Source organism: Pollachius pollachius (genome assembly GCF_949987615.1).
Source record: "Pollachius pollachius genome assembly, chromosome: 3".
In the NCBI taxonomy this organism is placed as follows: Eukaryota; Metazoa; Chordata; class Actinopteri; order Gadiformes; family Gadidae; genus Pollachius; species Pollachius pollachius.
In genome coordinates, this window is record NC_136936.1 from 11,868,497 (window position 1) to 11,884,547 (window position 16,051).

The 16,051-nt window shown below is 45.2% G+C and overlaps 1 protein-coding gene across 3 annotated transcripts in view; it reads right to left on the reverse strand.

Annotated features, from left to right (window-relative positions):
• Nucleotides 1-16,051, reverse strand: part of stard13b (StAR related lipid transfer domain containing 13b) — a gene marked incomplete at its 5' end in the record, with an annotated part of 57,457 nt that overhangs the window by 19,182 nt on the left and 22,224 nt on the right. Inside the window, one exon of one of the 3 annotated variants that reach the window (XM_079731295.1) lies at nucleotides 15,106-15,268. The exons of the other annotated variants lie outside the window; for them this stretch is intronic. Within the exon in view, the coding sequence (XP_079587421.1) occupies nucleotides 15,106-15,268 (163 nt within the window). Of the gene's footprint in view, nucleotides 1-15,105; nucleotides 15,269-16,051 lie in introns of those variants that run through there. 3 annotated transcript variants of the gene reach the window in all.

Consider the following 16,051-nt stretch of genomic DNA (forward strand, 5'->3'; position numbering starts at 1 on the left):
CATAAACTACTTTGTTTCCGTGACGGCGGCTGGGATGATGAATCACATCTACTCAACTTCCAGACAGCTCATTGTCTGTCTTAACAAAACGGTATTGTGGGAACTTTGAGTCATGTGACAGTATGATGATTATTTGATTCTTTCATTCATGCTTTACATTAAAAGCAACACATAAGGGGCAAAGCTAAAAATGATACCACCCACCAGCGTTTCCTGTGTGTTACATTTCTATTATAATAACCATAATCAATGCAATGTAAGAAACATAGTTGAATAAACACAACACCTCAGAGAAAGCTTAGTTGCAAGAAACCAACTGGCTTAAAGATAGAAGATGGAAGTCTACTGGTTTGAATGGGAGGACGGCCATATATATTGCCTGGGTTCAACTTATTTGTCAGGTTATGAAACAACATTGCTGCCAAAACAAACTCTTTCTCCAACGCATACCAGAGTTGAGTACCATTCCAGATGGAGACCATTCCTAACGCCACTCTATCAGGTCTGTTTTCTCTTTTCACCTGGGAAGCAACACGATACACACACAACAGACATACTCAACACTCCCTCCACAACAACACACTGCACACAAAACACTCTGTGTTTTGTGTGCAGTCATTCACAAAAAATGACTGAATAAATTATTCATTGTATTTTAATGTATTACTTATTAATGTTATGTCACTCCCCTCAATTAAGTTTTTTTTTTTTTGTATGAACAAAGTAATACTATTATTATTAATGTATGGGTTACTCTATCCCCATATGGTCCAAAACAAATGCTTCAACATGACTTCAAGGCTTTAACATGAAGAGCGTGTGGACGTCTCCAAAGAAAATAGATCTCCCTCAGCAGCTCTGATTCACATGACAGGAGGAGGTAACTGCACGATTACAGAGCACTACTGTGTTGTCTGGATATACACACACAGAAACACTACTACTGTACCGTGCTACTATCTGAATCACACACACACACACACGCACACACCTGACAACACAAGCAGGCACACACACACATAAACACACTCACGGACACATACACATACACCTCAGGGGTTGGCTACGTAAGCAGAGGTGTCATGAATGACAAAAGAGAGAAGTCGTCTATCTTCTTCTCTTCCTATCTCCCTGTCGTGTTAATCACACACAGATACACAGACATATACACACAAACACACAAGCACACACACACACACACACACACACACACACACACACACACAAACACACACGCAAACACTAACACACATACACACAGTCAGACACACGCAAACAGGCACAAACACGCAGACACTAACCTGACCCTTTATTTTATTTTGAAAGCGCAACACAGCGTCTTGTCACCGCTTCTTATTCTAAAAAACTGGATGATTGAGCGTGCAATTAAAGAATTGATTTTATATTTATCAGTTCATTACTGCCATTCAAAATGTGTTTTCCTTTACATTTACAAATGTATCTTTTTAGTAGAATAAAATATATTTGTGAATTTTTTCATTGTAGTTAGGTTTCCGATATGTGCCCCCCCAAATGTTAAACTCATTCCTACGCCCCTGCCTGGTTGTGTAAAAGCCAAGGCTAGACCTAATGCCAGGAATAAACCACACACACACCCCCGCTGGTCTGACACAGATCACAAGAAGTGATGTTTCATCCCCGGAATAGACCCACTGTCTATGACTGTTAGTTTCTCTCTCTACCATCCTCCCCCTTTCTCTCTCTTCCTCTTCAAATCTTTCTGAGTCCCACACTCTTTCTTTATCAGCACCTTCTGTCTCATCATCTCTTTCTGTTTCTCTATTTTTTCTCTCCCTCTCGCTCTCTCAAGCTTTATTGGGATGGGAAAAGTATTTCAGTTTTGCTCTGTCATTAAGTTCTCCTCTCCTTTCTTAACAACTCTCTTCCCTCAGCGCGTGGGTGGGAGAGAATGAGGAAGGAGAGTGACAGTTAAAACCGTTGAGATACGCTCAGCAAACAAGAGATTTACCATTACTACGACTTAGTCAAAGAGCAGACGCCCCTCCACCTCCACCCCAACCAAGAAATGGTCCAGATTCTAACTCTAGCAACTCTTTATAGCATTTGCCCAACCTGCCTTTATCGTTCCAGTAGAACTGTAAAAAATAATCATGGTTTCATCACATTTCCGATAGAACAAACCTGATGCATCGCCCGTGACAACCGTGATGACCATACAAGGTCAACAGTTCAGGGACGACATCAGATACAGTACAGTGCAAGAGTGAAATTGGGAAGTTAAACTTTTGCCAGTCTTGTGTGTTCAGTGAGTCCAGAGTGAAACTACATTCCGACATTGCAAATAGTTTGGGCTATTTCACTCACATACACTATTTCTTGTTGGAAATAAGATTAACATTAGTATAATGTTTAAAAAATATATAGAAAAACAAGTCTAAATTAATTTATATTTTACATTTTCACCGTCACGTTTTTTGGCTGTTTTAGAAGAAGCGTACTTGCTCTGGTCATTTTGGAAAAATAAAATAGCATGTAGGCGATTCTTGACTCAACGTATTTTATTGCCCTCAGACAGCATAAAACTGCCTCAAACCTCTACTTGAAGAGGTTCAAGAGCAGTGATGGGGTCCGGGGTTGAGGGTGGGGGCGTAGGAGGCGTGTGGGGAGGGGGGGGGGGTTGAAAGTGGATTAATATCGTGGGGACCTGGGTCATTCTACCGGCGGCGTGGGAACCACTTCTATTTTCCAGCAGGGTTTTTTAATTAACACACCTCCACGTGTGGCTTCAGGGGCCCAGTGTGCTCGGGGCCCCAACAGCCTAGCCCTTCCCGACAGGAAGTTCACCCCCCACCCTTCTGCATCCCACATAGGGCTATGCTTTCTACACCTAAGCCCCGTCAACCGTCAACACCTACGCATCGCGGCCCGCGCACGTCAGAGCGACACAAAGGCCGTCTCTTTGCTAAGTACAAACTACAAACACAAACACCCACTGCCTGTGGCTGTCGCATGTCCCTGAAAGGGAGAGTTATGGGATCTACTGGCGACTACGGTGTTTTAATCACAGACGAGAGGCACTGGGTTTGATCCCCAATGTCTACAGCCTAACGAGCTACCATAACCTCTTGCTTGTTATTTAATGGCATGTATCTGAATTCACTGTAAGTTGCTATTGATTAAGCCGTCTCCTATATTACTAATCATTGATCTTGTGTTATTCATACATGTTTTGCAGAACCCCTTAATCTTAGTCACATGTCCGCACCGTTGCCGGGACAACAAACCAAATCTCCCTCCCAAAACAACCGAGCTAGCAAACACTGAGCACGCTTTTCCCTTGCAGCCTCTCTCTCTCTCTCTCTCTCTCTCTCTCTCTCTCTCTCTCTCTCTCTCTCTCTCTCTCTCTCTCGCTTGCTCGCTCACCAGGCCGTGTGCGAGAGAGGGCCAGCGCCAGACCTTGTGTCCGTGGTAACGGTTAACGGGTGTCTGGTCAGTGCCAACACGATGACATCACAGCAGCCGATGGCGTTGCTCCAGGAAACAAGCGGTTAGCCTTCTGACTCGGGCTAGCAGCACTAGCTGAGATATTATTAGACGGTGCTACTCTCCTAATCACAGCATAGAACCATAAACCCTCATAAACAGGCCTTTCATTACAATGAATAGACTAATTGACTAACCCTTTTATAAAGAGTTTTAAAATACTGTGAATACATTCTTAGCATGGGTTCCTTCTTCCCATTGGGAATAGAGCCGCTATCCCTGGCAGGGTTAAAGCCATCTCATACCAGAAGAGCTAGACAGGGAATCTAATCCCTAACCCTGGCAGTGATATAAGTGTCTGCCAAATGACTCAATCTAAAAGACTATAGATGCACTGCTTGGCTTAACCCAGCCTACGGCAGCACACTCCAGATCTAAATGTAAATGCAAGAAGCACATACACAGCAGGGAGATCGCTGATTTGCAGAGTAAATAGTGTGAGCACGTGAACTCGGGGCTTCTGCTGTTGACCCACGGCGAGCTAGATGGGTCAGACGGTCGCTGCGATGCTTTCCTTGAGGTCCTCTGTTGAGTTTAAACATAAGCTCCACAGCTGTGGTAACAACCGCCCTCACCTCTCAGGGGCCCTGGAGATTGAGGGCCCTTTCATCTCCCGGGGAGAGACCCCTACATTCTCCACCTCTCTCTCTCTCTTGTTTTTTGTCTGTCTCACTCTCTTGCTCCGCCTCTCTCTTTTTCCACTCATTCCCAATATTCTCGATTCTCTCTTCCTACATCCCTCCACCCCTCTCCTCTTCCTCAATCTCTTTTGCTCTCTCTCCCACTTTTTCCTTCCCCTTGTCCCCCTCTCTCTCTCGTGTCCTTTGCCCCTCTCTACCTATGTCTGTCCATTTCCCCTCTCTCCCTCCCCCCTCCTCTCTCTCTCTCTCTCTCTCTCTCTCTCTCTCTCTCTCCCCCTCCCCCCTTCTTCCCTCTCCCTCTCTCTCTCTCTCCAGGCCGTCAGCGCCCTATCCCTGTCTCCTCTTTGAAGCCTTTGTTTTGTTAATCAGGATATCATACTCATGTTCAGATTAACCCTCTCTGGGGCCCCGGGGGGACAATGTATGTTTCCCCTAACTCTGCTAGCCGTCTGCAGTGTGTAGCCTAGCCTGCATATAGCCTCCTAACGCTAGCTGGACAATATGAATATGGTGTACGGCCAACACAGAAGAGCAAAAATGCTTGGAACCCTTACATGCTAAATTGACTAACATGCTTTATTCTGATAACATGTCAAGTAACTTCACATACTAAGTTTCCAAACATGCTATGGCTGCTAGCTATTCATTAAATTCTGGTCTAATCCTATACAACCTCTAAAGGTTAAAGGGAGATGCGAAAAAAATTCCACGAGGAATCCATGACAGAAGATCACTCCGTGGGGTAGAAAGGTTTAGTTCAGATATCGTCAACATTGCCATACTTTTATGGCAATTTCTTAAGTGGTGTTTCCAGATAAATAGAAACATAGAAGTGTCAGGGTCAAATTGAGTCAAATAAACGCTGTGTGGGTGTCTGAAAGGTTTATGGGTTAGCTGGAAATGTTTATCTTTTGTCAAAGACGAACAAGATGCAAATGATGCCTAATAAATGATACTAATCATTGAGCAAACATTCCAAACAGCAATCAGGCTAATCTATCTATAGCAACTCTATGCCACTAATGATAACTTCCCGTACAACTATCTAGCCTATAACCAATACTCACCGACACATCACTCTGCTAGTATCTGGCTAATACTGCATACATTCATCAGGTTGATAACTGGTAGCAGCATAGGGTATTGACATGATTCCAGTCTCACAAAAAAGGAAAGTGAAACATGCCATTTAAACAGATTTTAGTTTTTTTGCCATCAGACTTAAGAGGAACATCTTAAGACTGATGGCATACAAGCTCGAATCAGTGTTAATGGGGCGTTTAACTTTCTTTCAACTGTATTTAAACTAATCAACAACCTGACTGTCCGACCGACAACAAATGTGATATAGCTGACCATCGATTGGATGGAACAGTACAAATAATGATATGTGTTGATTATGTGGTCGTGGCTTCGATTTAAAAAAAAGAAAATGACGACTGGGCAACAACTTGGATGAGGAATCAGAATACGCTCTCGCTTTAAGAGTTAACGGGACCTGTTGGCATACGTGAGAATGACTTCTACACTGCTATCACCGCTGACGCAGCTGATGTAGAGCATTATGTAGACAGGAAACCCCACGTGACTCCACCCCACTCACCTGCTATTTCCCTGCACAGGCAGGAAGTTTAGCTATAGCATGGTCCGACTTCTGGATCCAAGTTTAGCCTGATACTGGTATTGGATATAAGCCAAGATATGGCTTTCAGGTGTGAGCCCGTTTCAGCGGCAGAGCTAGCCTGGTTTGATGAAACCGCCAGATCACAGGTCATTGCAGCACACACTTCTAAAAAGGTCTGACCTTAACTGGGAAACTCTAACCTTTGACTGCAAGAGGAGAAAAATAAATCATCACACACCTACACTCTCTCAGATATACACACACACACACACACACACACACAACCAACTGCACGCACACCTATTTTAACTCACTCACACGCACGCACACACGCACACACACACACACACACACACCTGCACGCACACCTACTTTAACTCAGTGACACACACACACACACACACACACACACACACACACACACACACACACACACACACACACACCTCCAACATCTTGCTGACAGCAACCCTCTAACAGTGGAGATCCATCATCCCAGCTCTCTGTGAAACATACGTCCCGAATCACTTTCCAGGCTGAGCTCCTCAAGGTAAACATAGCCAGACTCTGGAGCGGGGCCACGTTCCCACACAAGTTAAAGACTTCTGACAGCCATCTTGTCCAACAACTGGCTTCTCTCTCTCTCGGCCAGGAACACATCAGCTTGTGGATAGAACGAACACCCACCGCAACACCCCCCCACACACACACACACACGCACGCACGCACGCACACACACACACACACACACACACACACACACACACACACACACACACACTCCCTCTAACGGCACTGATTTAGGAGGCTGTGTACAATGTTTATTTAGATTAGCGAAAGAAAATGTAGTATTATGAAGATGGATTTCAGACGGATTTCAGTAGTGAAACAAATCATACCTCATCTCCCTAAATCTTCTTGGTTTGTTTTCCTCTTTTTAGTTTCCTCTCTTTTAAGTGAGACCTTCCAAGCGTTAAAATCGTTTCCAAGAGAAGAGAAGCGCAGCTCCCTACCTGTGGGCATTGAAAATCACTGGGTCCATAGAGCAGCAGTGGAAACACACTTCAGCAGAGAGCCCGATCCCTCCTGCCTGGTACTCTCCCTACGCCTGTCTCTGTCAAATACATTTCCCTTTCCAAACGGTCTCCCCCTTCTCCTCTCTCCCTCCTCCTCCCTCCCCCTTTCTCTTAGTCGTATTTCCAGTCGTTTAATTGACCTATCCCCTCCCTCTGTTCTGTTTTGAAATTCAACAGCAACCTTTTCAAGTCTGCATGCGTTTCTGTGTAGTTATCTGAGTTGTCTGTCCGTATGTGCATCCCTGTGTGTGTGTGTGTGTGTGTGTGTGTGTGTGTGTGTGTGTGTCTGTGTACGTTCTTATCCCTGTGTGCGTGCATGTATTCCTGTGTATGTGCGCACGTATCCCCGTGTGCGTGCATGCATGTGTGTGTGCGCACAGGTGTGTTTGTGTGTGTGTCAATCTCTGTGTGCGTGTGTGTGTATCCCAATGTGTGTGTGTGTGTGTATCCCAATGTGTGTGTGTGTGTGTGTGTGTTGTTTCCCATGCATTTCCATGCCTGTGCATTAGTAAATGTGTACTATTCATGTGTGAAGGTTTGCTTGGATACATGTGTACATGTGATGTATATGGGTTTGTGTACATATGTAACTAAGCATGTGGCTGTGTGCATGAACGTACATGTGTATAAACATACTGTGTATCCATGATTGTGTACAACCTTTATACTTGTGTGTATGTTTGTCCCTGCACATACATTTTGTATGTGTATATGTACACATGTGTGTATGAGTAGCCATGCATGAATGTGGGTATGTGCGTGTGTGGTGTATGTTGTGTGTTGCCCCGGTGTGCGCCTGCAGGTGAAGCAGCAGTGTGTGATTCTATGCAGTAATTACTGAGCTTCATGTGTCTCGTAATACTGGCCTGTGTACTGTGCTTCCTTCTCTTTGATACACACACACACACACACACACACACAAACACACACACACACACACACACACACACTGTAATTTAGCATCTCAATGAGCAGTGTTCAACACAGCAGGCTTAACACACCAGCGGCCATCACACCAAACATCAGACACACTTAAGTTAAGTGAAGTTTAAAAGCTGCTGGGAAATGTACCTTTAGAAAGGGGAGTGAAAGAGAGACTGCGAGACAGAGAGGGGGAGAGGGAGAGAGAGACAGAGAGACAGAGAGAGACAGAGAGAGAGAGAGAGAGAGAGAGAGAGAGAGAGAGAGAGAGAGAGAGAGAGAGAGAGAACCAGAACATGAAATAGAGTGAGGACAGTCAGAAGAAAGAAAAATAAAGAGATGGAGAGACAGATCACACTGTAGTGATAAGACAGAGTGACTATTAAAGACAGACAGACAGGACCAGTGTCAGGGGGGTACAGGGCAAGAGGATGTGTGTCATGTGAACGCCTCCAAAGCTGAGTGGGGAGGGCGTGAGGGCCTCTGTAAGGGCCACATGGGGCCCTCATTACAAGAGGAAAGCGAACGGCCCGGGATACGCCTAAGGACCCAGACCCCTCTTTCAGCTCCACTGGACACTCTGGTAAACATGCCCCCTCATCCCCCCCTCCCACCAGCACCAAGTTACTGGGTTCGATGACCACCTTCTGCTGTCACTGCGTTTACATGGGATAGCTTGAAAGGATTGTGTCTAATATAAACAAAACAAACTAAAATATAAACCACTGACCATCACCTGCCTGCTCATATATATATGGATATCTAACCCAGAACCTTACGGCTGGGACTTGAACCCCCTAACCATAAACTATTCTGACCCATTCAATATTGTTATTTTAATCACTCATATGAGACATAAATAGGCTACGTTTAAATCACAGACCACAGATACGACAAAGGGTAATTCCCATTGGCTGGTACTCAGGAAGTTTCCCCTGACCATATTAGAAAAAGAAAATAGGCTGCCAAGCAACAGACTTTGTTATTGAGCAGCATAAAGTAAGGCTGTAGCATAAAGTATACAGCCCTTGAGCAACAGAGTGTACGAATGTGTGGGCCACTGTATACATGCAGTGGGTGGGGCTCAGAGAGTGACACAACAGCCTCCTCTGTTGATGGATATACAGTGCAAGCAGTGGCACATTTCTACCAGTAGACGGCAGCAATAAATCAGAATTAGAGTTAGTACTAACATCAATTCTGTAAGGAGTAAAGGCAAATATTTTTTGAGGAAATAAGCTTATATAATTCAACAACAACAACAACAACAACAACAAAAAGAAACATCTAGGGCTCGATCTGTTTTTTAGATTAAAGTTGAAACAACAATTCAGATGAAGGCACAAAAACGATTGAAAATATGTTGAATTTGGTGAATAAAGGTTCAATTAATTGAGTGGACGTACTTATTCAGACTATACACAGGATTGTCATGTAATTATTTTAATTTAAAAAATGATAGAGTGTGTGTTTCGTGGCTGAGAATAACATATATCAGGTATGCTGCAACTCAGTGTGGAATGCAATTGACCTGTGAACAGAGAGAGAACATCCGAGAATAACCCTGTTTGATAGGTGACTGTTTGCAGGTTACAGTGGAGTCGGTGATGATTAACCTTCCTTTTCTCGCTAACCTGCCAAACAATTTATATCCAACAACACGGGCAGAAAAGCAACTTGTCAAACCCTGACCCCCGCAGGCAGGAAGAAGAACTTCATATGGAGAGATGGCATGGCATGTGGCATAGCACAACAGGTCAGAACCTCCGACCTGGATCACATGTGATTAGAGAACCAGCGGGTTAAGCCATCCCCATTAATTGCCCATTTTTGGCAAAACATTTTGTTCGCCAGAGTAACAAAACACATTTAACTGTCCAAAGGAATCCTACTAATTAATGACAGAATGTCATAAAGAGATATTTGGTTAGCAGCGACACATAAAGGCTTGAAACAGTGAATACACATACAGTGCCTGCCAAAAGATTTCTCCCAAATGCCTTTTGCGACTTTGCTTGACAACCAGCCCAATATGCATAAAGCAGCATCGCTACACTAACGAGCTTCATGAATTAAAGATGTTTAGCTAACAACTCATTTCAGTTGAGGGGCGGGCGGGTCATTTCAAATGCAGATGGGCTGGAATGACACAAGTTGTACCACAGAGCCATGAATACTAAGAGCAGGAGAAAGGAGGAGGACGAGAGAGAGGACGAGAGAGAGTGGGAGAGGTTATAATAGTTAGAGAGCTGTTACATAGAAGTGTTTCAAGGACCACTCCCTCTTCAGAACATGCATTTAGAGAAAAATGTCCGATCATTAAAAATTCCTTGCTTGAATTTTTGTATGCTTCATGGTTTATCCCTGTTAGATTGCTTACAATGTAATTTCACTATTGCAAGATGTATGATGCCTAAAAATGCCCAAAAGTTGATGTTAGAGTCTGATATGTCAGTTTTTACCAAAGTAGGAAGCGCAGGGGTACTGCAGGGGAAGATGGGATGGAAGGGATCACATCGAGGGAGAAAACGTAATCGTATATCAAACACAACTGCACAAGCAGCCTTTATGATTTAATCGCGGATCCCTTGAACAGTTCATAGGGCGATCTGACACGGGTCTAGAGCACCTCTATAATGATATATTTATATAAATGCCATGGTGGTGGGTGAACTGTCTGTGCACAAACTGAGCTTCACGGCGATACGTGGGGGTCAAGACCTGAACATCACATAAAAAATGCACACACACGGAGAATAGTATGTAGCAGAGCAGCTGGCAGACAACACTTGTGTCACTTGGCGCGAGGAGAGCCAGGACTGGAGCATGTAGCCGGTTAGCTGCCACGGGGTCGCTGGTGCCAGTAGGGGAGGTCAAAGGTCACCCTGGTCCGAGTTTCACTTCCTAAACACTCGCTGGGAACAAATGGTGCAGCTACACACACCCTTTTACGGTGGCCATTCCCAAGATGCATTGCTTTCAACCCAGAACCTTAACCCTGATTGAACACTAAAAAACAAAAGTGTAATCACTTTTAAAGTTATTCCTAATCGCTGACGTAAGCTGAACCTAACTGTTTTGGGCCATCTACCTAAATTAAACCCACTCCAACAGCATGCCAAACATGAATATTTGAAAGTCATACCTACATAAATGTAACCATAAAACCCATGAAATGCCATAGAATGGGCAAGGAGCTCCACAATATGACCCTCCATATTCTACATGTTTTTTGTCATGTTATATGTTGTATGTCATATTATATGTTGTATGCTCTAATGTCTGCCCTGTCTTATTGCATAACTAACCACCCAGTGTATTTAGGAAACCTGGAAAATGTCCACTCTTTCACACGTCATTCGTCATCGGTCGTGTATTCAGTAGTACGGAGTGTTCAGAGAGAGAGATCGGAAACAGCAGCTCACTCTGAATGGTACATACGCTGTCTCACTTCCTATCACACTACACACACACACACACACACACACACACACACACACACACACACACACACACACACACACACACACACACACAGACAAAAACACACACACACACACTCACAGAGAGCCTAGTGTTTTGCAGGTGTGTGCTTAAGGTGTGATTAAGGGCATGTGTACGTGTGAAGCGTGTGTGTGTATTCATGTATGAATACGGTCAAACATTAGACTGGGTAGCCCCGCCCATTCTGCTGGCGATTTGAATTCGCCCTGCAGAAGGGTCTGGAGAAGAGCAATACATTTCTTTCTGGTTGGTTTAACACAATGACGACAGGGAAGCTGCGGCAAGCAGCCAATTGCGTACAGAGTCAGTTGAACTAGGCCCATTGATCACGCGTCTTGAGCTGAAGAAAATGACCGCAGCGCCCCCAGACCAACGGGTAATCTACGATTGAGCTTGGTCTTGAAATAGCCAGGCTAGTCAAACATGGCTGTCCAATGCTCCATCCGATGCTCGACAGAGTGTCGCATCGTGTAACGAGCGTTCCGTCAGCGGCTGCATGATCCGGGGGGACGCTGCCCTGACCGATGGGAGGGGCTACCTCGGGCGTGGTGTGGTGCGTCCGATGGTAAAAATCACCAAGCCTCAATTCTCGAGGGACAAACGCCAAAATGAACTCCGCCCACTCCAACTACTTTCTTTCATGTGTTTCACATTTCAAATGAATTATAGTCTGAACATTGATTGTTTTAAATGTGTAATTACATTTGTGACCATTCCACTTTCTTCTCCGCCAGAAGTATGCTGCCAGATTTTGCAGTGAGTAGTGCCAGCGTCTGATGCACAGATGTTCTGAGGCCCTGTGTGGACAATTCTCTCCCGGGGATAGCGACATTCCGGGACCATTTGAAAAATACCCCCTTTCCCTGGAATACTGAGGGACCGTTAGGGGAAACACCTGTTGCTGTATCATTGCACACACACTCACAAACCCATGGAGACACGCACACACGGCATGGCACTTACTTTACTGTAAGGATATACTGATTCACACACACACACACACACACACACACACACACACACACACACACACACCAGTGAATGGGCAACATGACTCAGATCCGTCAAACCTCCCTGGAATCCAGGCGGAGGTCACATGATCAACCCCCCCAACCCACTGCTCTGTCAATACAGCCCACCGGCAGGAATGTAGAGACACTGGCCAGCAGGGGTCTTGAGGACCCCCCTCTCATGACTCAGATAAGAATCTCCTATACTAGAACATCTCTCATGTCTACCTTCAGACTCTCTCATACTAGAACATCTCTCATGTCTACCATAAGGCTCTCCTATACTATAACATCTCTCATGTCTACCATAAGACTCTCCTATACTAGAACATCTCTCATGTCTACCTTCAGACTCTCTCATACTAGAACATCTCTCTTGTCTACCATAAGACTCTCCTATACTAGAACATCTCTCATGTCTACCTTCAGACTCTCCTATACTAGAACATCTCTCATGTGTACCATAAGTCTCTTCTATACTAGAACATCCCTTATGTCTACATTCAGACTTTTCTATACTAGAACATCTCTCATGTCTAACATAAGACTCTCCTATACTAGAACATCTCTCATGTCTACCTTCAGACTCTCCTATACTAGAACATCTCTCATGTCTACCTTCAGACTCTTCTATACTAGAACATCTCTCATGTCTACCATAAGACTCTCCTATACTAGAACATCTCTCATGTCTACCATAAGACTCTCCTATACTAGAACATCTCTCATGTCTACCATAAGACTCTCCTATACTAGAACATCTTTCATGTCGACCATAAGACTCTCCTATACTAGAACATCTCTCATGTCTACCATAAGACTCTCACTAGAACCTCTCTCATGTCTACCATAATTCTCTCCTCGACTAGAACATCTCCTCTTGTGTCTCTTATAACACCTCCTCAACAACCTAACATCTCTTATAAGTCATCTTATAAGTAATCTCTTGTAATAAATACATTTCCTGTTCTTTTGGTGATGCCATCGAGTCCATGGGGTGGATGTGAATCACTTATTTTGAGAGGATTTGATATAACCCCAGTTTCCTATCCCCCCTACCTAGCATTATTTGAGGCCTTCCCTTACAGCTTTCGGAAAAATATTGGAAATGTGTTACATAACGGAAAAAAAGACGTCATTTCTGAGTTGATTATTCCCAGACCAGGTCGTTGTGACTAAACAGGGGAAAAAAAGGTTTAAATGGGATTCATCGGAAAATCGTCAGTGACTCTAGAGCTAGGTTAACTTACAAAGAATAAAAAAAAAGGGAACAAGGCTATATCGTCACCTAGGCCACCGTGGATATAAACCTGAACAAAATGTCCCCCCTGGAAAAAACAGCTCAGCATTCAAATGAAGGAGCTACACATAATTCCCATCGAGCCCTAGATGTTCTCGATCCTGCTGGTTCGGGAGCACTAACATGACCGACATAATCTGAGCAGCCTGCTGACGTCACCACGTGTCTGACGTGTCAGCGTCTAACCTACCTGACCAACGGCGTCTCAGCCTGGAAAAAACGCTCTGTCCCAGAACAAAAGACAACAACAAGCCTCTAGCCTCAAGCGCCCTGAGACGTCATGGTACATGTAGACCGCCGCCGGGCTGAAACACAAGGGTGCCTTTTGTGTGCTTGGGGCTTGTGCGGGCGACACAAAGATGCCCTTGATGCTCAGGGTTCTTGATCTACTGCGATGACATGGGATCAAACTATTCTCCACTGGATGCAGTGACTCATGGGTCGGCTACTTACTTTCTATTTTGAAATCCCCCCCCCCCCAAGCCAAGGTGAAGCTAGGCTTGGGTCTCCCTTGACTTTCAACTCATAAAACTACAACAAACCAAAAACTGCACCGACACCTCCACCACCACCATCGGCCAAGTCAACACGTTTGCCAGACAACTTCAACTCATATATGTATTTCCATTGAGACAATCTGTCTGTTAACCGATGCCATAACCGTCATGCTTATCTCCATTGTTTGGCAAAGTCGTTGAGCGGTAATCGCCCACTGATAACAGAGCTATCCAAGCCCAATGTGGGTGTGTGAGAAGCGTTAGTTGTGCTTTTGTTTGCCTAACGTCCAACAGTATTTTGGAACCAGGGGGGTGATGAGAGAGGCTGGCAGTAGAGTGAAAGGAATCCGTTTCAACAACAGATGTTCTTAGATTTTATGTGGCACTTTCGCTCTACGTTAGGTCACACTGTATTCACAGCCACATTCACTCATACTCTATATATACTCCTATTACTACCATCACTCTCTCTCTCCCCTTCTTTATTCAGGCTGTGTTTTAGCGTCAGTGTTGGCCCAGCTTAACCTTCTAAAACAGACCAGGCCAGTCGAGTTTTCGCTGGCCCACCAAGGGTCGGTCATCTGTCATTCTTGACATGCTTGAGAGAGCAGAACCGCCCAGTCGGGCTCAGATATAATTAACACTTTAACAACGCCGCAAAAAACAAATGCTCCACATAGAACTGAACTCTGAGCTGTAAAAGCTTGGCATTCTGGTGTCAGAAAGGTTAGAGTTTTTGAGGGTTTGATGATTGAACACTCTTGGTTTCTCTGGACTTTGAGCCTTAAAAATGAAGTGACTAAGTCTTGTTTCAGAACAGTTAGAGTTAGGTCTGAGGGCCGTAAGACACTCTTTGAGTAGTTTGTGGACCATGAATCTTAACCCTATCCCAGAGGGTTAGGTCGGAGGTCCATGAATCTTAACCCTATCCTCGGGGGTTAGGTCTGAGGTCCCAGAACAGCCTCCGGGGGTCTCTCAGTATTGAAAAACAGTTTTGTGTCCCCTACCTCCGGCGATCTTGTTGAGGAGCTGCTGGCGGGCCATAATCCGTCCAAGGCGGTACCCGGAGCGCCGGTGGCGGTGGTCTATTCTGAGGTAGATGTCCTGAGTCTCGGGGGTCATGCTACCCAGACACTCGCGGTCATGGGTGCCCGGCAGCTCCCTGAACATGACTGCTGACACTCTCTCCTCAAAAGTCCTCAACGCGATGTCCGAGCCGAGCTAACCGCTAACTGACTGACACACACACACACACACACACACACACACATACACACACGCATATATACACAGACACTCACTCTCCTCTCCTAGCAACGGAAAGGCTGCCAGACAGACGCTTGAGTCTGAAGGAATGAACCAAGCAGAGGAGGAGTGGAGCTTCCCGAGGGGAGGGGGGAGGAGGAGGGAGGGGAGGAGTGCCAACACTTCACTTCTAACCCAGGGGAGGGTCATGTGACTGCAGGAACACCAATAGCGGCACAGCCCAGAGAAAGAGGCCAGCTACCTTGGTGGAGGGTGAGAGAGGTAGACCCCTCCCCCCAGCTGTGGAGGGAAATATAAAAACAGTTGGAATGTGTGTTGGAAGGAGAAAGAGAGAGGAGAGGTTTGGGAGGAGGAGGGAGGGGCAGAAAGTTTCCAACGCCCCCTAGTTTAAAACAAGACCACCGCTGTCCCTCAACTCACACATTTTCCAGCTTTACTGGTGATGGGGGCGGGTAAGATTGGATTTATGTAGATGAATTACCAGAAAGAGTTGGGATGGGGGGGGAGAGAGAGAAGGGGAAGAGAAAGAGAGAGAGAGAGAGAGAGAGAGAGAGAGAGAGAGAGTGATAGAGAGAGAGAGAGAGATGTGATTGTTTTTTTTTCTGCTGGAGGAATGTTAATTCCCCCTCCCACCGTCCCCCACCCCCCTAATTCCACCCTACAAAAACACCTGGATGAAAAGCGCAC